General features: G+C 45.9%; 8 protein-coding genes and 1 pseudogene across 14 annotated transcripts in view; 6 read left to right on the top strand and 3 right to left on the bottom strand.

Moving 5' to 3' along the window:
• Shrm (Shroom) overlaps positions 1-2,851 on the top strand; it is a 69,409-nt gene extending 66,558 nt beyond the window's left edge. For all 5 annotated transcript variants that reach the window (XM_064687658.1, XM_064687655.1, XM_064687659.1 and 2 more), the window contains 3 exons: positions 362-1,886; positions 1,952-2,221; positions 2,288-2,851. In XM_064687658.1, coding sequence (XP_064543728.1) covers positions 362-1,886; positions 1,952-2,221; positions 2,288-2,551 — 2,059 coding nt within the window. In that variant the 3' untranslated portion in view covers positions 2,552-2,851. The remainder of the gene's footprint in view (positions 1-361; positions 1,887-1,951; positions 2,222-2,287) is intronic.
• Positions 2,852-3,179: 328 nt separating this feature from the next.
• On the top strand, positions 3,180-6,174 carry LOC135431857 (spermatogenesis-associated protein 20). 3 transcript variants are annotated; one of them, XM_064687199.1, is made up of 6 exons: positions 3,180-3,340; positions 3,400-3,567; positions 3,632-3,946; positions 4,018-5,169; positions 5,226-5,431; positions 5,501-6,174. In XM_064687199.1, exons 1-6 carry the CDS (start codon positions 3,243-3,245, stop codon positions 5,962-5,964), a joined length of 2,403 nt encoding a protein of 800 aa, XP_064543269.1. In that variant the 5' UTR covers positions 3,180-3,242; the 3' UTR covers positions 5,965-6,174. The 3 variants fall into 3 exon arrangements, with proteins under 3 accessions (XP_064543269.1, XP_064543270.1, XP_064543271.1); XM_064687200.1 differs by having other exon boundaries at positions 3,186-3,340; positions 3,418-3,567; XM_064687201.1 differs by having other exon boundaries at positions 3,191-3,340; positions 3,421-3,567.
• Positions 6,175-6,263: 89 nt separating this feature from the next.
• On the bottom strand, positions 6,264-8,153 carry LOC135432275 (uncharacterized). The gene is made up of 2 exons (XM_064687874.1): positions 7,993-8,153; positions 6,264-7,799 (listed from the first exon to the last, which is right to left on the bottom strand). The coding sequence occupies exons 1-2, from the start codon at positions 8,053-8,055 to the stop codon at positions 7,083-7,085; spliced, it is 780 nt and encodes a 259-aa protein (XP_064543944.1). The 5' UTR covers positions 8,056-8,153; the 3' UTR covers positions 6,264-7,082.
• A 179-nt stretch (positions 8,154-8,332) lies between these two features.
• On the bottom strand, positions 8,333-10,107 carry LOC135432274 (activity-regulated cytoskeleton associated protein 1-like; annotated as a pseudogene).
• A 189-nt stretch (positions 10,108-10,296) lies between these two features.
• On the top strand, positions 10,297-11,168 carry Arc2 (Activity-regulated cytoskeleton associated protein 2). Its single transcript, XM_064687875.1, has one exon. The coding sequence runs from the start codon at positions 10,523-10,525 to the stop codon at positions 11,108-11,110; it is 588 nt and encodes a 195-aa protein (XP_064543945.1). The 5' UTR covers positions 10,297-10,522; the 3' UTR covers positions 11,111-11,168.
• Positions 11,169-11,634: 466 nt separating this feature from the next.
• Positions 11,635-14,183, bottom strand: LOC135432272 (activity-regulated cytoskeleton associated protein 1-like). Its single transcript, XM_064687873.1, has one exon. The coding sequence runs from the start codon at positions 14,048-14,050 to the stop codon at positions 13,286-13,288; it is 765 nt and encodes a 254-aa protein (XP_064543943.1). The 5' UTR covers positions 14,051-14,183; the 3' UTR covers positions 11,635-13,285.
• A 2,156-nt stretch (positions 14,184-16,339) lies between these two features.
• On the top strand, positions 16,340-18,922 carry Tfb1 (transcription factor B1). Its single transcript, XM_064687872.1, has 6 exons — positions 16,340-16,486; positions 16,648-16,894; positions 16,961-17,299; positions 17,362-18,312; positions 18,377-18,552; positions 18,613-18,922. The coding sequence occupies exons 2-6, from the start codon at positions 16,741-16,743 to the stop codon at positions 18,736-18,738; spliced, it is 1,746 nt and encodes a 581-aa protein (XP_064543942.1). The 5' UTR covers positions 16,340-16,486; positions 16,648-16,740; the 3' UTR covers positions 18,739-18,922.
• Positions 18,923-19,267: 345 nt separating this feature from the next.
• Positions 19,268-20,238, top strand: LOC135432447 (uncharacterized). The gene is made up of 6 exons (XM_064688153.1): positions 19,268-19,372; positions 19,431-19,547; positions 19,608-19,674; positions 19,759-19,831; positions 19,890-20,000; positions 20,061-20,238. The coding sequence occupies exons 1-6, from the start codon at positions 19,268-19,270 to the stop codon at positions 20,236-20,238; spliced, it is 651 nt and encodes a 216-aa protein (XP_064544223.1).
• A 230-nt stretch (positions 20,239-20,468) lies between these two features.
• On the top strand, positions 20,469-21,626 carry LOC135432446 (uncharacterized). The gene is made up of 5 exons (XM_064688152.1): positions 20,469-20,576; positions 20,632-20,745; positions 20,926-21,179; positions 21,238-21,348; positions 21,408-21,626. The coding sequence occupies exons 1-5, from the start codon at positions 20,469-20,471 to the stop codon at positions 21,577-21,579; spliced, it is 759 nt and encodes a 252-aa protein (XP_064544222.1). The 3' UTR covers positions 21,580-21,626.
• Positions 21,627-21,677: the final 51 nt, after the last annotated feature.

Here is a 21,677-nt window from a genome sequence, read left to right as displayed (position 1 = left end):
CCTCAAACTAACGATTGACATTTGCTAGACATTTTGTTGGGTTGGGCCAAAGGCAATTTCATATGCTTATTAGCTTCGTACACGTGACAGAAGTTTGCCACGAAAATTTCCCAACATCTCCAGTTGCAGTCGAGTGCAAAATATTGAAGTTAAGCGGAAAAAACATTTTAGCTGCATTTTCTCTTTGTTTGTTAAATATGTTAAGCCTACCCTCAAATATACTTTAAATTTCTTTAAGTTCTTAAGGAAGAATTTCAAATTTATACAAATAAAATAAAAAAGATTCTTTCAACAACTTTTAATTCTGAGTAAATTTAATCTGTATAAATTTATTTAAATAAAACCCATTCTTTGCTTGCAGATCCAACTCAAAGGCCTCGTATCTGCCGCGTCAGAGCCTGGAAAAGCTGAACAACACGGATCCGGACCATGGCATTTATAAGCTAACGCTCACCTCCAACGAGGATCTGGTGGCGCACAACAAGCCCAGCTATGCGGTCGGTGCTGGCAAACTGAAGTTGCCCAACAATTTGCCGGATGTGCTGCCGCTGGGCGTGAAGCTGCAACAGCAGCCGGTCAAGCCGCCGCCGCCGCCCAGCTCGCCCGGGGATGTTGTCGCTCTGCGCTATGGCTCCAATAATAACCTCGCAACGAAATCGCCAACGAATGCCACGCCCACAGCTGCAGGTGTTGGCAATAATACGGCCTACGCCATGATCTATGGACAGGCGCCGCAGCAGCCGCAGCCGCAACAGCCGCAGCCGCAGCAGCTGCAACAACGCTACTCATCGCCTGCGCTGGGCCACGCCTACGGCAACAGCAGATCGCCAGCGCCGCATTTTACGCGATCTCAGTCGTACGATGTGAAGCAGCAGCAGCCGGCGAACGATCCCACGCAGTTCATGTCCCAGTCACATGTCGATCTAAAGCAAGCCGTCCATGACCTCGAGACGACGGTGGAGGAGGTGTCGCTGCCAGGAACACCGCCGCTGCTCTCGCCGGCCAACTCCGATTGCAGCCTGAGCAACAGCTCCCTGGAGTGCAGTCCAGTGAATGTGAAAAACAATATCAATGGCAATCCCGAGGCGCACATCTTTCGCGCCGAACTAATTAGCACAACGACGACAGCGACACTCCCAAAGGCGGCGCCGCCGCCGCCGCCGCCCGTGAATCGACAGGAGTCGCTGCGCGAGAACATCGAGAAGATCACGCAGCTGCAATCGCAGCTGATGTCAGCGCACCTGTGCGACTCCGGACTGCTGGGCAGCTATGCCAAGCCGCTGAGTGCCAGCAGCACAGAGGCACCACCGACCACAGAACCGCCGCCCAGCCCACCGCCTAGCCAGGAGCAGTTGGCGGAGCTGGAAACTGAATCCCAGCCAGGCTCACCCATGGATGCCAACACGGATAGTCTTAAGCTGATGCAGCGCAGCGAATTGGTGCTTATTGTTAATCCTACGCCCAGCACCGCGGACATGGCATGCCAGACAGAGGATTTGCTGGACAATGAACTGGTGGCGACGCGCGAGGAGCAGCAGACGCGCACGACGCTGCAGCCACGCCAGCGTCAGGCCATTGAACTGGAATACGAGAATCTGGCCCTGGAGCTGATCAAGCAGCTGGCGCCCAACGACAAGCTCATCGAAATATTGACACCAAAAAGCTACAAGCCGACGACGCAGTACGTCAACAATTTGTACAATCCAAATGTGCAGCTGCGTCCGTCCAAGCGAGATGTGGGCACTACGACGCTGATGCGCATGAAAGGAGCCAGCGCCACAACGACGCTGATGGCGACAGCGGAACTCCAGCGGGTCAGCGTGGAGCTGCAGCTGGCAGACGACACAGGCGATGCGGAGTGCACGAATGTAATCAAACAGAAGCTGGTAAGTAAAGGCCCTGGCCAGTCGAGGCTGCTTAACATTCAAACCTAATGCCAATCCCTTTGCAGGATGAGCTGATCAAGCAGTTGAACCAAAAAATTGGCGCACTAAAGCGCGAGCAGCAAACCATTGTCGACGAGTGCACCATCAATGATAAACTGGGCCTAGATTTGCTGGCCAAATTAACGGAGAAGGTGCGTCCCAGCGAAGCGTCCAAGTTCCGCACCTACATCGATGATGTGGGTCACATAACCAGCCTGTTGCTGTCGCTGTCGGAGCGCCTTTCCCAAACCGAATGCAGTCTAGAGGTGCGTGCGCCCAGCAGCCAGCAGGAGAAGGTAAACAAATTGCACTACATTTTAACCAAAACTCTTTTAACTAACTTTTTTTCTCCATTTATACAGAGTACGCTGGAAGCCAAACGCGATCGCCTCTATGAGCAACTGGAGGAGGCGCAGCGCCTCAAAGCGGACTTTGACAGGCGTGGCAGCAGCATTGCCAAGCTCTTTGGCAAACATCTCAGCGCCGACCTGTGCGCCGACTATGATTATTTTATCAATATGAAGGCCAAACTCATTGCCGACGCACGCGACCTGTCCGACAGGATTAAGGGCAGCGAGGAGCAGCTGGGCGCCCTCAGCGATGCGCTAGTCCAAAGCGATTGCTAAAGCTTTTAGCTCTCACTCAATTTTCCGTGCTGTCAACTCAAAGTTGAGAGTGGTTTGCGAGAATTGAGCGCTGCCTCTGTAGTCGCCGGTCGGGGTATTGTGTGTATTAACTTAAACATGTGCTTAAAATTCAACCACACACACACACACTATAATGTATAAATATTTTATGTTCATTTGTGATTTTCAATTAGCTTGTAGGTTAAACTATATATCAACCGCATATGTGTAAGCAATTTTTTACATAATTATCAAAAGCAAAGATAAACTGTATGCATTAATAAATATTTTAAAATATAAGTTTTCAAAATGTTTTTAAAAGGCTGGCGCGCTAAAAGTCGTACAACAGCGCTGTCTGGCAATACCTTGGCGTTGCCACTACTGCACAACACCTGTTATTGCTTACAAATATCGTATGTTAAACATAACTATCGCAAAAAGTATCGAGTAGTATCGATAAAATCGATAATCTAATTGGAAATTTTCCATTTGCAAATAGTTATAAGTAATTATAATTAGTGTTAGCAAATTCGGCGTCTTAAAATAGGAAACAATCATAGATGGGGCAAGCATTGATCTGTGTTTAGTTTTAACTATTTAGTAATCGTGTGTAATCGATAACTTACATTGCTTATCAATTCAGTCAGCTGATGGAATGCCCTTTCCATTAAGCATTATCAAGTAAATTGCTATGTTTAGAGGCAAAACACTCTGCCAAACCTGGATAAGAAGCGCTTTCGCATTTACAGCGCCTCAAAAACAATTACAGCGTAGTTGGCTGATAGACGAGTAAGTTCTAATCATATTTGGCATTAATCACAATTGTTAACTCCAATTTGATGCCAAAGACAATTACTAAACCGTAGCAGAGCATCAATAGCACAGACGCAGCAGCACCTGTTTCGTGGCATGGCTACGGGTGGCGAGACAAAGGCGCAGTCGCCTAAGCACGTTAACCGATTGGCAGCCTCCAAGTCGCCATATTTGCTACAGCATGCGCACAATCCCGTCGACTGGTGAGTATACCCAAAAGAGAATAAAGTAAGCTGCCAACTCACAGGCTTGGACCCTTCTTTTCAGGTATCCCTGGTGTGAGGAGGCATTTGAGCGTGCGCGTACCGAGAATAAGTTGATTTTCCTGTCTGTGGGCTACTCGACGTGCCATTGGTGCCATGTCATGGAGCACGAATCGTTCGAGGACGCCGACACGGCAGCCGTGATGAACAAACATTTTGTAAACATCAAGGTGGACCGAGAGGAGCGACCCGATATTGACAAGGTCTATATGCAGTTTCTGCTCATGTCCAAGGGCAGCGGCGGCTGGCCCATGAGCGTTTGGCTTACGCCCGATCTAGCACCCCTCGCAGCTGGCACTTATTTTCCGCCCAAGGCGCGGTAAGGCATAAAACATTCCATATTCAAAATGAACACCTAGTTTCTAATGGCTTCTCCGCTTATTGGCGCAGTTATGGCATGCCCTCGTTCACTATGGTGCTGGAGTCCATAGCCAAGAAGTGGCAAACGGATCGCACATCACTCAAGAAAGCGGGAAGCACGCTGATGGAGGCCATGCGAACCAATCAGAATGCTGGAACCGACGGCGAAGCCGCCTTTGAGCCTGGCAGCGCTGATGCAAAGCTTGCGGAGGCGCTGACGGTGCACAAGCAGCGCTTCGATCAGGAGCACGCCGGCTTTGGCCGTGAGCCCAAGTTTCCGGAAGTGCCGCGTCTCAATTTTCTGTTTCACGCCTATTTGGTCAGCAAGGATGTGGACGTGCTGGACATGGTGCTGCAAACTTTGGATCATATTGGACGCGGTGGCATTAATGACCACATTTTTGGTGGATTCGCTCGTTATGCGACCACGCGAGACTGGCATAATGTCCACTTCGAGAAAATGCTGTATGATCAGGGCCAGCTGATGGCGGCGTATGCCAATGCCTACAAGCTAACACGCAGCAAGGAGTTCCTGGGCTATGCGGATCGAATTTACGAATACTTGATTAAAGACCTGCGTCACCCGGCGGGCGGCTTTTACGCTGGAGAGGATGCCGACTCCTTGCCTACGCATGAGGACACCGTAAAGGTGGAGGGTGCGTTCTATGCCTGGACCTGGGATGAAGTGAAGAAGGCCTTCGAAGCGCAGCAAGCGCGCTTTAATGATGTCAGTCCGGCGCGTGTCTTTGAAATTTATTGTTTTCACTATGGCATGAAGCCGGCGGGCAATGTGCCACCTGGCAGTGATCCGCACGGCCACCTGACGGGCAAGAATATTCTGATAGTGCGCGGCTCTGAAGAGGACACGTGCTCGAATTTCAACATGGAGATGGCACAACTCTCCCCATTGCTGGAGACAGCCAACGATATTCTTCACAAAGTCAGAGATCAGCGTCCGCGGCCTCATTTAGACACCAAGATCATATGTGGCTGGAATGGCCTGGTGCTGTCCGGTCTCTCAAAGCTTGCCAACTGTGGAACGGACAAGCGGGATGCGTATTTGGCCACAGCCAAGCAGCTCGTGGAGTTTTTGCGCACACATCTGTACGATGGGGAGCAAAAGTTGCTGTTGCGCTCCTGTTATGGCGCCGGCGTGCAGGATAACACGCTGGAGCAGAATCCGTAAGTTGGCATTAATATTATAGGATCACTAAAGAGCTAATAATCTATTAATGCAGTACACGCATCGAGGGTTTCCTGGATGATTATGCTTTTCTTGTCAAGGGATTGCTGGACTATTACAAGGCATCGTTGGATATGAGCGCTCTGCACTGGGCCAAGGAACTACAGGTGACACAGGATAAACTCTTCTGGGATGAAAAAAATGGCGCCTATTTCTTCTCACAGCAGAATGCGCCCAATGTCATTGTTAGACTCAAGGAAGGTTCGTCTTGGGTCATATTATTTCGACTTAATACATTTAATATAATTATATAATATATTCTCACTCCAGATCATGATGGCGCAGAGCCATGTGGCAACAGCGTCGCCGCACGCAATCTCACCCTGCTGTCGCACTATTTCGATGAGGGGACATATTTGAAGCGTGCTGCCAAGCTCCTAAATTACTTTGCAGATGTTTCACCTTTTGGTCATGCATTGCCCGAGATGCTGTCGGCGCTGCTGCTGCATGAGAATGGGCTGGACCTGGTGGCAGTCGTGGGTCCAGACTCACCAGACACCAAACGCTTCGTGGAGATTGTGCGCAAGTTCTATGTACCGGGCATGTTAATTGTCCACTGTGACCCGCAGCATCCGGACGATGCGTGCAACCAGCGACTCCAGCAAAAATTCAAAATGGTCAATGGAAAGACAACCGTATATATTTGCCATGATCGTGTCTGCCGGATGCCGGTGACTGATCCCGCCCAACTCGAAGAGAATCTGATGGCCAATTTCTTCAAGGAGCGAATCTAATTAGATAAACACCTATTGACATTACTCGAATTAGGAATTAGAATTATGTTATTATTATTAACAATGTTATAGTTTAGCTTTAAAAGCTTAAATCGGTTCACGGAACTTGTTCTATTATAGCCTTAGCTCCTCTTCTGTCGTATTATCCATGTTTGTGTGCCTCTTTAGCGCCTGATTAAACAGATTTTACGAAAGTTTCCTTGTGAGGAATGATCCTTTTTCGTTTCAAGACATCTATAAAAACTAAAGAATCTATAAGCCTGTAATGTAATGGTAATTTTTCTTTAAGAAAAAGTATGTTTTTAGGATATCTAGGAAATTGTTTAATTGTGACTTTTAAATCAATTCGGTAAACTTTAATCAGGATTGCACTATTATATAGTCGTTCGAAATAGCTTGTTTGTACAAATTGAATTTGAAGACGGTTCGTTTTTTGTAGTTTTGCTTTTCTTGCATAGTCGAAATCACAACATCGTAACGCTGTCATATAAACAATTTCGTAAATAGATCCGATTGGATATGTTTAATGGCGGCGCGATAAGAAAATTGCGGTTTCATCTTCACAAATACAACACATTATTTTGTGCATTTATTGGAATCGTTCGTTTGGCTCCCAAATGGACGCGCTCAGGCAACAACAACCAAATACTAGACATTGTGCTTGGCTTTGTTCTGATTACTATTATTATTGTTGTCGTTATTGTTGCTGCTGAGCACAGTGCACGGGGGAGCCGCACAGGCGTAAGAACTAAGCTAAAAACTAAATGCTCGCCCTGCGCTGCGCTTGGGCTAACCCACATGGATCTGGCGATCGGACACATGCGTTGGCCACAAGACGCGACGGCAATCGGCGCAAAAGAACTAAATGTATGGAGAGAACAGTTCGATAATCGATAATCGGTAATCATAATCGTAATAATAGTAGTAGTAATAAAAATAATTTAGTTGAAATTCACATTCATCACATTGGTTTGCACTTGGCGGCGAACCACTTGCCCGTGCCTGTGGTGTTGGTTGCTCGCGGATGCGGCTGCGGATGCGGATGCTGCCGCTACAGTTGTTGTTGTTGCTGCCGCTGCAGCTGATGTAGTTGCTGTTGCGGCAGCTGTTGCATCCGCTCAGGTATCTGCATCGTTAAAACTCATGGCCGCATCGAAGCTATCCACGATCGTCTCCATGCGCTCGTGATGCTCGAACCGGGCAAATTTACGCTCCATGCGCGTATACGAGTGTCGGCGTGAGTGCCGTGTCCGTCGAAAGAAACGGAAACGTGTGTCCTCCTCCTCTTCATCGTATTCGGGCGCCGATACCGAATCCTCGTCCGTTTCGCGCAGGAATTCCTTGGGATCGCGATGAATCTTAAAGATTTTCGTCGCACCATGCAGCCTGGAAATTGTGCGCGACGCATTTATGATGCCGCGCTCGGCCAGCTGCTGTTTGTGCGTCCGGTTCTTGACGGCCGTTAGCCGATTTGTGATTGAGACCACGTTGAACAGTTTGGAAAGCTCCGAGTCAACGCAACGTGATTCACGACGCAGGTTCTTACCGTTTTTTACGTAGATAAAATGATTGATTTGATTATCGGCCACCAGGCTGGCGGTGGGTGAACTGGAGCTACCATTCCCGTTGGCGGTGCAATTGCCGATCCCAGTGCTGCTGCCGTTGCCGTTGCTGCTGGACGTTAACAGCGTTGGTGTGGAGGGCGGCGCGGGGGGAACGTGCGGCATTGTGTAGCAACGCTGACGTCCCTCATACAGGTTGGCCACATTGTACCGGCTAAGTCGGCACGATTCCGACTCGATTTCTTCGTGGTCTGAGCTCGGCATGTCCATAGCCTGCGGCGAGAAGCGTATGTGTGTATGTTTGTGTGTGTTTTTATGTGTATGTGCATATATATGTGTGTTGGTGTTTTGAGAGTGGGTGCGTTCGCGTGAGTGGGCAGACGAAAACGGGCAAAAAGTTGGGCGTTGTAATAATTGAAACATTTAAATTTGCCATGCATGCAATTTGTAGGAGATGTTTTTATACCTGTAGCAAGCCCTCTACTTCCGAGTAATGACGATCCGTCAGACGGTGCAGTTGTTGATCCATTTTTGCTAAACAACAACAACAACAGCATAACAAAAATACGACCGTCCGATACCAATACTTTTGGAGCACAGCAACCCTGCGCACTGCGCAGTCCCAGACGATACCAATACCAATGCTGACGCCCTGGCTAGCAAGATAAATATGGCGATTTAGGTACTTCTTTGCAACTTTATTGAGCCAGATGGCAACGCAAATAATAAAATTGCATCTGTATATTTCGATTCTGCAACTTACTATTTTATTAAATAAATATAAACTAAATAAAATTAATTTTCAGGTATGTGCATCTTCCGAAGCGGGGTCTTCCTTTTTTTTCTGTTGATTTTGTAGTGGTTTACAATTTAAATAATTTGTTGTTTCAGATTCCTTCGGCCATAGCGTTGTTATTGATCTCAGATTCTTGTGCGGCAGTGTTCCTAGTACGGCCCCGGCCCCTGCCCCTACCTGCGCCACGGCCTCTGCCAACATTGTTAACGGTATCCCAACATTCTATGGGCAAGGATTTTTTTATTAAAACCAAATAGGAATTTTATATCCAATGGTTACATACATACCTGGGAGAGGGCGTTTTCGTGAGGTTTTCTCTTGGTTTTCCTCCTGATTATTGTGCTCGATGACGCGGCCTTGTTCAAGTAGATCCCGGAATGTTGGTACACTTTGCCGTGCAATGTGCTTTCGGTACTTGATGTTCAGAAGCCCGTACAGGAAGTCCAGCTCTGTCTCCTCGTTGTGACGGCCCTCAGGCAGCTGGGCGCTCGCCCAGCGCGCGTTTCTCGACCACAAAAGTGTCAATGACAACGTTGTCCTCTTGCCTCTCCTCAAAGAACTCCGTGTACACTTGGTGAGCGGGCTTGGTGGGCGAGAAGTGTTCACGGATAAGGTCGATAACGTCGTTCCAGCATTTTGCTTCCTTGCGGACACCCTGCCACCAGGTGGATGCCAAGCCGTAGAAGAGCAGGGATATGCCCTTCAGAGCGTTCTCGTCGCTGATCCCTTCCAGCTCCTTGTAAGTGACAATGTTTGTGATGAACTCCTCGACCTCGTCGTGACTACGAGCACCACCAAATCTATGCGTGCAGGCGCTGAAGCTGCCCTTTGACTTTGAGTTGGAGGCATTCCCAAAGTTGGCAGCAGCACTTCCAGCTGCAGTTACAGCCGAGGAACGCACAGTCTCGATGAGCTCACGCAGTTGCTCGTTGGTCATTTGTATGGTTTGGGCCATATTGTTTTTGTTTGGAGCCAACAGGACAAAATAGTCGAAGAAGTGGACCTGTTGACCTGTTGATGTCGCCTAAAAACTTGAAACGATTTCGTATTTCCACCGGTTTTATATTCCGCAGACTTGTGAAATCAGACTTCGAAATGACAGTTGCGCTCTTTAAAAGTTTGTTTAATGAAAGAGCCATAGGTTTAATATTATACGAAGAGAGCTGCAATTTAATAGATATAGTTAATTAGCTATAGGTTAGTGTATATACATACATACACACATATGTATATATGTATAAGCTGGCAACATTCTGAGCTTATCAACTCTTATGAAATTAAATGCACGGGCAGTATCTGCTATAAGTTCTTAAATATATGTAATTTAGTTGTAATTATTTAGTGGTATTTTTGCCCTGGGAACAGTTCTTCTTTTGTAAAAACTCGTAATACCTAAAATTACATTGAAGCTTATGATATTAAATGGATTCATCATGTTATTTATGTAGATACCGTTTGAGTACAGAGCTGAAATTGTCCTTGCAATCCTAACGCACTGAGCAGGACTTTCGATTGTCCATTTACAATTTCCTGGATACGACCAATATATCTCAAATTTTATATATTTTCAATCACAAGTTCTTAACTCGGTCTATTTTCCTGCGGCCTGCGACTGAAAATGTACAAGTTTTGATCCTCAGATGACCACATATCCTTTTACACATCGTTGACTAAAATGAAAAAACGTACTTCGCTCCAATTTCGTTGAAAATTTGTTTAAACATGATTTTTCAATTAAATTTTCATGCCTTAACAGTTGTTTCCCTGATAAAAAGTACAGGAAACATGATAAGAAAGAAAGTCCGCGCCTAACTGCTTATGTATGTATGTACATATGTTTGTCAATATATGTACATGTACATTTAACTAACGACAGTATTCTGAGAAAATTTTTAAATCAAACTCACATAGATTTCTATATTTATTACTCAATGCCCGTATGGAAACTTACATATGTACATATATCCATATACACACACATAAATACATTAAAAAGTATTAATATCGAATGCAACAATTGCCGGTTTTTCGAGTTCGAAAGCTTTTTCCGCTCTGTGTGCTCAGAGAGTAAATTGTTTTAATTTCACAACGAAAAAAGCTTGAGACGGTCATATTTTTGCTTAGTTTATTTGTTGGCAGCAGCGAAGCAGCTGCGTTTGTTTATTTATTCTTGTCGGAATCAAAGCCTCGCTCGAGCAAAATGACGCAGTTGTCGGACGAACAGTTTCGCATACTCATCGAAACCATCAAATCTTTGGCACCCCAGAAAGATGAAACAGAGCCGTCCTCAAAAGGCAGCTTCAGCAATTGTATAGCCCGATTTAGCGGGCAGCGGGACCACGATGCCGTTGAGGTGTTCATAACGTCAGTGGAAACGTACAAGGAGGTGGAGGGCATTAGCGACAAGGACGCGCTGAAAGGTATCACGCTGCTGTTCCAAGGTATTGCCATTATGTGGTGGAAGGGCGTGCGGCGCAATGTAAAGACCTGGCAAGATGCATTGCAGCTGCTGCGGGATCACTTCTCGCCCACCAAGCCCGCCTATCAAATCTACATGGAGATCTTCGAAACGAAGCAGGCGACGGGGGAAGTGATCGACGCCTTTATTTGCAAGCAACGCGCTCTGCTCGCCAAGCTGCCGGACGGGCGGCACGATGAGGAGACTGAGCTGGACTTCGTCTACGGCCTAATGCTGCAAAAGTACAGAGAACACATGCCACGACATGAGATAAAAACATTTAGAGAGCTGCTCGAGCGTGGTCGCAACGTGGAGCGCATGCGGCACTGAAATTTAGCTTTAGGTAGTGGATATTTATAGCTAAATAAAATAATTGTAAGCATTGCTATAGGAATATTCTTTTAATTTAAAAAATATGAACCTAGTAAAGTCTAAGATATGTTTTTAAATAACTTTATTCAGTTACAATCAGAACTGAGCTCAAAATTTGTTTGCTTCCAAAATTTAATAAGAATTGTAATGTACTGTTTCTATACAAAAACTACTCCTCTATAAGAGTTATATATCTAGATTTTAAACGAACGAGTTAAATCTCGTTCTGACCATAATTTACTTCAATCTTTAATACATTGCCTGACAAAATAATAAGGCGAGATTTGTTTATCTATCAGAAAGTTTATTTGATTTGCCTTTTTAAGTCGGGTTTCCCCTTTCTTTGCTCATAATAATATAATCTGGGAAAGCTTTTAGCAGTAATTGGATGTGCTGCGTTGACTCGGCTGCAGCTAAGCTAAAAAAATAACAAAATCCCCGCTCTCCCTCCCTGTAACCACATATTAAACAACATAGGAAAATTAGTTTTTAGGTTTTTTGTATTCAGGTTTTAGTTTTCTGGTTTCAGTCTTTACAATTTATGATTTGTTACGCTTATCGTAGCCTCTTGTGGTCATCGATAGGCCCCCAGCTGGATGAGAATGCGAATGCCAAAGAGCTGGCACCGCACATCATCGGGGAACGCGGGCCGTCGTTGTTGCAGCGTTAGGTATGGCCAATGCTCCAAAGTGCTGGCGCACGCTGCACGACGACGGTCACCATGGTATGGACACCGATGTTAGGTATGGATGGCACTACGCGCCTACGGATTCTACACAAGAGGCTAGATTTTCGTGGGTTGGGGTTTCGAGACAGTCGCCGCAAGCTGGAGCAACAGAGCAGCGACGAATCCGAAGCCCCGGTGTGTGTGTGTGAGAGAGCTGGCGTGCCTAACGCTTGCCAAGTACAGTAGAGCTCCAAGGAGCTGCCACCGACAGGAGGCAATTTAGCGTGCCAATTGCACGAATGGCGACAACTTAGCCATCGTAGTGCAATGTATGCGAACATAGTTAGACATTAAAAATGTCAACGTAGGTTGTTTGAATCTCCTTAAAAGGAGATTTGGTTTTGCCCATGACCAAGCCGCAGCAGCTGCTGTCGCGCCAGACGCAAGCACCGAAAGAACAACACCAGGCCGGGCAAGTGGCAGCAGCGCTGCAGCACACCGCTGTGAACCGCAAAGTGCTGCCAACTGGCCACAGCGTGGAATTGCGCCTGGCACATGCGCCGCACAAAAGCGACTGCGCTGCTTCCCATGAGCGTGTTTTTGTTTTGCCGCATTGATTAAGGACCAGCGCCGCAGCTGCTGCAATTCGAACTTGGCGACAAGCGGACGCGCAGCTCTGCTGGCCGAAACCAGCAGAGCTTTACGCCCTACGCCTGATCGCCTTGTGCGCACTGCAGCTGCGCTGCGCCGGCACTAGATCAAGGCAGCGGGGTTTGAGCGACGAGGAAAGGGGGAGGAAAATGGCGCACGCAACACCCATCACAGTCAGAGGCGCTGCACCGACGCATACGCAGCAGAGGCAGCGACGCTCGCCGCACAAAACCAATCAGCTGCGATTCCGAAGAATTACAGTGAAAAGCTCTGCACGACCTAGCGTCGCTGCTCTGCTGCGCTGCATCAAAGCAACGACTTAACCTGGGGGCGAAATGCGTGCGCCAAGCTCCTCTCCACTGCCTGCCGCTCGGAGTCGGCAAACTAAGTTTGCCGTTTGAATTCCAAAGTTTGTGAAAAATATCACAAAAGAGCAATGCAAGAGTGGCGTTCAGAGCCAAAAAGAGCCGCAGGTGCGGCGTGAAGAAGATTCGACATCGAAATGTCGTGCTTGTTGTTGTTGTTAGATCTCTGCTTTGCTTGCCGGCACGCCACTTGGCGCTGAATGAGAGTTTAAAATGAACTTAACCAAAAAGCCGCTAAAGCTTGCTGCTGGTGCTGCTTCTCTTCGTTGTTGTCACCTTCGTCTCTCGAACATGTCCATGTGTGGCCGGCGCGACAAAGTGAGTGTTGATGTATTGGTGAGAAAATGACGTCGGCTTCGGATATGCGCCCTGCGCATGATGTTAATAGTTGTAGTTGTCGTTGCCGATGATGTCACGTTCCGTATTGTGTGTATGTGTGTGTTTCGCCTTTTACTCCGCCGCCGTCGATGGCTCGTCCCGCGTCTGACGACGCTTGCGACAGTTTTCGAACGTGTGGCCGCGGAAATTGCAGTAGGTGCAACGTTCTCCACGACGAGCTCCACGTAGCGGACCCTTTGCAGTCGCCTCATCCTCCTGATTGTTGTGCTCGATGATGCGGCCCTGTTCGAGCAGATCGCGGAATGTTACGATGCTTTGGCGGGGAATGTGCTTGCGGAATTTGATGTTTAGCAGGCCGTACAGGAAATCCAGCTCTGTCTCTTCGTCGTGACGACCCTCAGGCAGCTGGGCGAGCAGCGCGCGTTTCTCGACGACAAATGTGTCAATGGCAACGCTGTCCTCCTGCTTCTTCTCGAAGAACTCCATGTACACTTGGTAGGCGGGCTTCGCGGGCGAAAAATGTTCGCGGATGAGGTCGATGACGTCGTTCCAGCATTTTGCCTCCTTGCGGACACCCTGCCACCAGGTGGATGCCATGCCGTAGAAGAGCAGGGATATGCCCTTAAGAGCGTTCTCATCGCTGATCTCTTCCAGCTCCTTGTAAGTGACAATGTTTGTGATGAACTCCTCGACGTCGTCGTGACTGCGAGAACCGAAAAATCTGTGCGTGCAGGCGCTGAAGCTGCCCTTTGACTTTGATTTGGAGGCATCGCTGCCGGCAGCAGCAGCCGCATTACCGGCTGCGCTGACCGCGGATGTGCGAACTGCCTCGATTAGCGCATGAAGCTGCTCATTTGTCATCTGAATAGTCGCCATTGCAAACAGTTAAGGCACACACTTTGTTGCGTTTGAAAATGTAGTTTAGTTACGGAATACAGCGAACAAAGCCAATGTAAGATGGCGAATGGTACCGCTTCCAATTGATTTGGTCGTTGTTGACTGAAGTTCCGTTTGTTGGTCTGTCATCTTTTATAGCCGAGCGTTGTGAAATTCAATTTCGAAAAAGCTCTGAGAAAAAAGAGAAACGAAAAGAAAGAGCAAGAATTGAGATAGCATTGCGTTCAATATTTGTTGCGATTTCTAGTCACTAAATTCTAGTGAGTCACTTTTTCGGCTCACCAGTAATTAAAACTCGATAAATGTACATACATACATACATATGTACATATGTATTGGTTATGGTCCCATGCGAAGTGCTTTTAACATGTATATATTTATGTACATATATTAATATCAATGTATGCATATACATATGTAGTTCCCTAAGTGATTGGTAAAAATATTGATAAGCGACCATTCTTTTAATAGTAATTATAAATTTCTTAGTATTGCGTACACAAGTAAGTACAGTAATTGTACATATCCTAATGCACATGTGTAAATATTTATGTATGTATGTATGTATGTTTATTATTCTGATTTCAAAGGAACATAAGTAAGCATGTATGTATGTATGTATGTCTATGTACACAAATTTAAAAAATTAAAACAAAATTTTTATTTATACGTTAGTTGTACATACATATGTATGTACTTCTATACGCCTGTAGTTCTATCATACACTTGTTTGTATGTATGTATGTATTTGAATAGTCGGCCCTTATTACGATTGCATTTTGATTTTAATTTCATATAAACATGAAAATGCGCTGCATCTCCCAAATAACTTTGAGTAGCATATGTATGTATGTACGTTCGTATGTATGTGTGTGTCTGTATTTATGTACATATGTATCTATTTGCATGTACTCGCATTTATAAACACATGAACATATTAAGAACAAATAAATAAATGTATATATATACGAGTACACAATTGTCGGCCGTCAATTTGATTAGCTTACCCATATTGGCAGAGTGATCAGAAAATGCTTCGATAGCAAATGATTTGGTCATTTGAAGCTGCCTTCCGAATGCTCCTTTGTTTATTTCATAAAATGGAAACGCTGGCCACATATTCAAGAATTCACTAATTTCAATAGTTTTACAAGTACCGTGTCAAATACTTTGCCCCACCATAGGGGATTATAAAAAAAAATTATTTTGTATTCCAACTTTTATATATTCTGCTTGAAATTCAAAAGTGGTGCGCTTTTTTGGTGACGTTGCCATATCGCTGTAACGTATTGCCACCCCAGCTGGTAAGCTATGTGCGTATTATGAACTAGTTCGCACACAAAGTTCCCAAGCAGAATTCGCCGGGAAGCCAATGGTTATAATATCCGAAGAATTAGTTATTACTAAATTTAACTCAAAGCTCAAATATGACCGATTATGTGGTTGAAGGCATCGAAGGAAAACGCATAGTAAATGGAGTTACCGAATACTTGTTAAAATGGCAGGGATATCCACGCAGTGAAAACACTTGGGAGCCAGTCGAAAATCTATCTTGCCCCGATTTTATAGCCGCATTCGAGGAATCGGAGAGGAACAAAGCACAGGCTAAAAAGCGAACTTCGTCGGAGAACGGCAAAACACGTGACGGGCAAAACAAACGAATAACTTTAATGAAAGACGAAACTGAGGGGAAATTTGGTTTTGAGCGTGGATTGGTTGCTTCGAAAATACTAGGAGCCACCGATTCTTCAGGAAAGCTCATGTTTCTGATGTCGTGGAAAAATTCAGATTGCTACGAACTGGTGCCGGCCAAGCTCGCCAACGTAAAATGTCCACATGTTGTAATTAAGTTTTATGAGGATCGCCTCACTTGGGAATCGGATAAGAAAAACGGGAATAAAGCAAAAAAAGGACGCCCAGCTAAAAACTATAATAAAGTCGACATTGACTTGACAGTTGGCGACGACGCCAACTTTTGAGCAAGCAGATGGTATGTGTTATATACATACATGCATATGTAACATGCAAATCATTTGTATGAACGGACATTAACAGTTATGCATATACGCAGGCATATATGTATATGTGTATGTGGCGGTGATATGAAACCATTTTTTATTTTAGAATAATGTAAATATAAATACCATATGTATATCAAAAGTAAGCATTGTACTTGACATATCCAATTTCGTTACTTTGAAATACTTCAGTTGACAGTTTAAAATATTAAATAGTCTGTTTTTGTATTAATTGAGACGGTCGGACAAGCACAATTTTGGCGCCGGCACCTAAAGATTTGTAAATTAGAGTTGCCACAGTTTCCAATTATCCAAAAAGAAACTAGTTCAGTGAACTTGGGATTTGCGCTCAGTCACGAACCACAAGCACTGTTGGGCAATTGCACTTTGCTACGAGGTGCGTTTTTAGTAATCTCGTGAAAATAGCGAAGTATTGTGCTATTTGACAGTTTCACGTTGCACAGCATGATTCCGACAGTGTTTGGGTGACGCTGGCATCTGCACAAATGTATTTTATGATGTGATACGATGAAAATGCGTGTTCTTTGCATATTGCAGGCGTGGGCTGGCATCTGAGAAATTGATGTGAACTGCAATTGGACATTATTAAAGCGTTGCCGCCGGCTGCAGACGTACACACAGACGACAACGATGACCACCAGCAGTGAAGATGTGCTCCTGCAAATGGGCGAGGTGCGTTACAAGAAGGGTGACGGCACGCTCTATGTGATGAACGAGCGCTTGGCATGGATGGCGGAGCACCGGGATACGGTGACCGTGTCCCATCGCTATGCGGATATAAAAAGTAAGTGACTGCGTGCATAAATTGCGTTGGCGTAAATAACATAGGCGGTGCACATATAAAATGCAGCTCAGAAGATCTCGCCCGATGGCAAGCCAAAGGTGCAGCTACAGGTGGTGCTGCATGATGGCAACACTTCGACGTTCCATTTTGTTAACCGTCAGGGCCAGCCGGCCATGCTTGCCGATCGTGACAAGGTCAAGGAACTGCTACAGCAGCTGCTACCCAATTTCAAGCGGAAGGTAGACAAAGATCTGGAGGACAAAAACCGTATTCTAGTGGAGAATCCCAATTTGCTACAGCTATACAAGGATCTGGTTATAACCAAAGTACTTACCAGCGATGAGTTTTGGGCCACGCACGCCAAAGATCATGCTCTAAAAAAGATGGGCAAGAGTCAGGAAATCGGTATGTGTACATATATCAAGCATAATAATGAATTAGTTTTCAATGTAACTATTCACCCGTAGGTGTCTCTGGCGCTTTTTTGGCCGATATTAAGCCACAGACGGACGGTTGCAATGGCCTTAAATACAATCTTACCTCTGATGTCATACACTGCATTTTTAAAACATATCCCGCCGTTAAGCGCAAACATATGGAGAACGTTCCCGCCAAAATGCCTGAATCAGAGTTCTGGACGAAGTTTTTTCAATCGCACTATTTTCATCGAGATCGTCTCACCGCTGGCACCAAAGACATCTTTACGGAGTGCGGCAAAATCGATGATCAGGCGCTTAAGGCGTCCGTGCAGCAGGCTGCAGGTGATCCGCTGTTGGATTTGAAAAAGTTTGAGGATGTGCCGTTGGAGGAGGGTTTCGGTAGCGTTGCCGGCGATCGTAATGTGGTAAACAGTGGAAACATTGTGCATCAGAACATGATCAAGCGCTTCAATCAGCATTCTATCATGGTACTAAAGACGTGCGCTAATGTTAATGCCCCTTCTGCCACCGTAACCAATGGCACTAACATAGCTAATGGCCCACTAGGACAATCCACCTACACAAACGGACTAAATGGCAAGGGAGCCAAGCATATGGTCGATAGTGCGCCCAGTAATATTGATGCACCACAAGCGAAGAAGCAACGTCTCATTGAAAAGATACACTACGAAGATTTGGGCAGTCCACTAATCGAATCGGATGAGGATACGCAACAATCGACCAACAAAGGCAAACAATTTGAGCTGTCCAAAGTGGAACGCTACCTCAACGGACCGTTGCAGAATCACATGTACGAAAATCATACCGATGCCCTCAGTCTTGACGATGTACAGTACAAGCTGGTTCGCAACTCAGAATCCTGGCTGGATCGCAGTGCGCAGCGCAATGTCATATGCTCCAAGGCAGCGGTCAATGCTCTAGGCGAGCTCAGTCCAGGTGGCTCGCTCATGCGAGGCTTTCAGGAGCAGTCAGCGGGGCGTAAGTACACTTTATTATTAAGAATAATTGTTGCTGTTATAAATCCCTTTTGATTAACCCGCAGAGCTGGTACCACGCGACTTTCAACGCGACTTGCGGCACTTGTATCTGTCGCTTTTGGAGCTGCTGAAACATTTTTGGAACTGCTTTCCACCCACCACGGAGGAGCTGGAAACAAAGCTTCAGCGTATGCATGAAACACTGCAGCGTTTTAAAATGGCCAAGCTAGTGCCTTTCGAGGTGAGTAAATGCTAGAGCATGCTAAATTTATACATATTAACTCTTTCACATTCTCCATAGAATCGTGCAATGCATGAGCTCTCGCCGCTGCGATCATCACTCACGCAACATATGAACATGTTGCTGCGCACCGCCAACTCCAAGTATGCCACATGGAAGGAACGCAAGCTGCGCAACAATAGATAACAAATGCAGCACCAGCAGCAACAGCAACAGCAGCCGCAGCAGCCAACTATCCTAAACAACATTATAATCGACTAGCAGTACTCAACGCATTGAAATAAAAATATGAATTACGTAGTTAATTAAGATATAACCACTGTTTGTACGTGTCCATGATGTGGTGCTTATAAATTTATACAACATCATAGCCGATTGTTTCAGTGGCTGTTTATCAGGATATTTTGCATCTTCGGTTTTATTTATTTCAGCCGCGCCTCTAGACGCCGAATATGTTGCGTACGTAGAGTTCAAACTGAATTTAACCAATTCCCTATGACCCACATAGAATGTTACGCATAGCAATCAAGAATTAATTTGTTCTAATTAACAACTTCTTGATTGTTTTGAACGACAAGTTTCTTGCTTGACAGTCCACACAATGAGCGTCAGTTCAACGCGAGTCGCGCTTTCAAGAACAATCAAAAACTGGACGTAGTTCCAGAAAGTTTCTTTAGCTATAAAGTTTATTGTATTCCCATTAAAGATAATCGCTATGCAGGAAGTTTTTAATTTAAGTCTAGGGCTGTGCCTGATTGCCAGCTGCTGCATTTCCTTCTGCCACGCAGCTCTGATTTATCCTACAAATTCGGAATATGGTGTAACTTGTCAGCTTTTAGCACGTCTCGCATTTTGTTGCTAACATTAATTTATTGCAGCTCTTTGTGGCCATATCCGTGCCAATTAGTCTGCCGCATCGCAATGTGTTTTTGTCGTACAATTACGAGTTCAATTACTATCATCCGGAGCACGTTTACAAATTTCCACCTATTTTGGTAATTTAAATGAAGTTTGTGTCCTAAGTCTTTTGATTAAGCTTTCACATTTTTGAATAGATGGGTGAAGATTTCGAAGATGGCTATCTTACGTATCCCACTCATGATGCAACGCAAAGCCGACAGTGTCACAATTGCACCGTGGGCACTAATAGCACCACGCCGGAGATCCCGGATCCGGAAGAGAAGAGGGAAACAACTACGGGGCCAGTTCGAGAAAAACGCGAGTTGTCGCTGATGACACGGAAAACCTTCTACACAATACTACGCGATAAGCTGGACAGGTGTGAGCCGCAGTTGGAAATCTGTTCAATAATCACTTTAACAGTTATTCCTTTCCAGATCTGGCTATCCCGCTGAGGCCTGTCTGCTGCGCATGATTTGTGAGACGAACGCCTCAGCGCTGGGAGAGATAAATGGATTCTTGGGTAACATTGTGCATGTTATTTTCACGTAAGCAACGAATGAATTCCATCAGTTGGCACAACTAATATCCATGTCCATACTTTGCAGACCCAGCAGTTCCAGAGATGAGCAGCTGTCCCCTGTTTACTATCAGGCCGAGGCGGATGGACAGCAGCAGCAATGCTCGCTCTATGACAGCGACTGCCCCTACAATGTTATGGATCTGATCTCAACACCCGTGGAGCGAATACTCCAAGACATCGTGCAGAGAAGAAGAAGAAAATAAACTGGAGTACATGATATAGAGTACTCGAAACATTGCATCTCACTCACTCGCTCTCTGACTTGGGTTGCCTCTTGGGTCTGTTCTCTAGCTGTTTGCTCTGCCCATTAACAGTTGGGTCTTTAATGTAAACGCACTTTCAGTGACTGCTGCTGCTGCTGCTCCAGCCGCAGCAGAGCTCAGTTGTTAGCTGAAGCTCTGCCTGATCAATTGAATGTGTATGTGCATCCGAAATGGGATTAGATCAAACTATTTCCCAGCACCTTGTGCTGGCCATGTGTGCGCTGTGCTTGCGTTTGGCCGATGCCTACTTGGCCTTCGTGCCCTCTAGCACGCATGGCGTGAGTTGGTTTTCCCCTAGGGATTTAGTCGGTGTTGAATGTGCTTTTCTCGCAGGTGTTTGCCGCATTGGCCGTGCCGCTGGAGCTGCCGCATCGCAACGTTTTTGTTTCCTACAACTTTGAGGCAAATTACAACTCGCCATATAACTGGAGTAAACCGACCTTATTTGTAAGTCTGGCTCATGGTGATCTGATATTTGTTTGACGTCTATAAAATGCCGCATTCACTGGCAATTAGCACAACATTTAAAAGGTCAATTAGCAGCTTTGCGCCTGATATTCTTTCAATCGACATATCGATTCTCCAGAAATAACAATACTTTCACATTTGAAATGTTTGCTTGCACAGCAAAACGGTCCCATCGAGTCCGAGGAGGTGGAGCTATCGCGCAAGACTAGCCATGCAGCAGAGGAGAGCAGGAGAGATCAGGCATCGATTGAGGCCCAAGAGGAACTGGAGCAGGACATAGAGGGCAGTGCGGATGAGGAACAGGCGCAAGCGACGGAGACAACTTCCATGCCCACTTCTACACCCAAGCGCGAGAGACGCGCTCTGCTCACCCGCAGCAATATTTATCACATACTAATCGACAAATTTCAGAGGTGCTTTTGACTCGGAGATTACGGGAATAGTTTATATATAAAAGCAATTCCTTTTCAGGAGTGGCTTCTCGGGCGAGTCCTGTTTGCTGCGCCTGATTTGCGAGACCAGCGCCGCCGAACTGGGCGAGGTCAACGGTGTGTTGGGCAGTCTAATACACGTGCTCTTTAGGTGAGTCCCTCAGAACCTTATTCAAGTTAATTTCTATTAAAAGTCATCCTCCTTGACAGTCCCAGCACTTCCGAGCCGGAGCAGCTGCCGCTGCGTTTCTATCAGGCGGAGCACGATGGCTGGAACGATCATTGTAGCTTTTATGAGCACAACTGTGGCGAGAGTTTGTTGGAGCTGATATCAGAGCCCTTTGAGGAGATCCTTAAGCGCATAGAGCGCAATGAAATGTAGTAAGAGTATTTCATGTATTCACAGAAATATAGAATTGTTTTGTTGTGTGACCCACTTTTAAGTGCGGCTGTCTTTTTAATTAGCAACTTTCACTGCCC

This window comes from Drosophila montana, unplaced genomic scaffold, assembly GCF_035044405.1.
Source record: "Drosophila montana isolate Dmon_TW-CO22-7 unplaced genomic scaffold, ASM3504440v1 contig_3200_1, whole genome shotgun sequence".
NCBI classification, from domain to species: domain Eukaryota; kingdom Metazoa; phylum Arthropoda; class Insecta; order Diptera; family Drosophilidae; genus Drosophila; species Drosophila montana.
Note: the sequence above shows the minus strand (reverse complement) of the source record. Positions and strands in the feature narration are given on the sequence as shown.

Coding starts and splice junctions, on each gene's coding strand:
- LOC135432272 (XM_064687873.1), bottom strand. CDS start 14,050: ATGGCGACTATTCAGATGACAAATGAGCAGCTTCATGCGCTAATCGAG.
- LOC135432275 (XM_064687874.1), bottom strand. CDS start 8,055: ATGGATCAACAACTGCACCGTCTGACGGATCGTCATTACTCGGAAGTA. Junction 7,800..7,992: donor AAGTAGAGGGCTTGCTACAG/GTATAAAAACAT, acceptor TTCTCGCCGCAG/GCTATGGACATGCCGAGCTC.
- LOC135431857 (XM_064687199.1), top strand. CDS start 3,243: ATGTTTAGAGGCAAAACACTCTGCCAAACCTGGATAAGAAGCGCTTTC. Junction 3,341..3,399: donor CGTAGTTGGCTGATAGACGA/GTAAGTTCTAAT, acceptor TTGATGCCAAAG/ACAATTACTAAACCGTAGCA. Junction 5,432..5,500: donor CATTGTTAGACTCAAGGAAG/GTTCGTCTTGGG, acceptor TTCTCACTCCAG/ATCATGATGGCGCAGAGCCA.
- LOC135432447 (XM_064688153.1), top strand. CDS start 19,268: ATGCAGGAAGTTTTTAATTTAAGTCTAGGGCTGTGCCTGATTGCCAGC. Junction 19,548..19,607: donor ACAAATTTCCACCTATTTTG/GTAATTTAAATG, acceptor ATTTTTGAATAG/ATGGGTGAAGATTTCGAAGA. Junction 19,675..19,758: donor TGCAACGCAAAGCCGACAGT/GTCACAATTGCA, acceptor CTACGGGGCCAG/TTCGAGAAAAACGCGAGTTG.
- Arc2 (XM_064687875.1), top strand. CDS start 10,523: ATGACGCAGTTGTCGGACGAACAGTTTCGCATACTCATCGAAACCATC.
- Tfb1 (XM_064687872.1), top strand. CDS start 16,741: ATGACCACCAGCAGTGAAGATGTGCTCCTGCAAATGGGCGAGGTGCGT. Junction 18,313..18,376: donor TCAGGAGCAGTCAGCGGGGC/GTAAGTACACTT, acceptor ATTAACCCGCAG/AGCTGGTACCACGCGACTTT. Junction 18,553..18,612: donor CCAAGCTAGTGCCTTTCGAG/GTGAGTAAATGC, acceptor CATTCTCCATAG/AATCGTGCAATGCATGAGCT.
- LOC135432446 (XM_064688152.1), top strand. CDS start 20,469: ATGGGATTAGATCAAACTATTTCCCAGCACCTTGTGCTGGCCATGTGT. Junction 20,577..20,631: donor TGCCCTCTAGCACGCATGGC/GTGAGTTGGTTT, acceptor CTTTTCTCGCAG/GTGTTTGCCGCATTGGCCGT. Junction 20,746..20,925: donor GGAGTAAACCGACCTTATTT/GTAAGTCTGGCT, acceptor TTGCTTGCACAG/CAAAACGGTCCCATCGAGTC.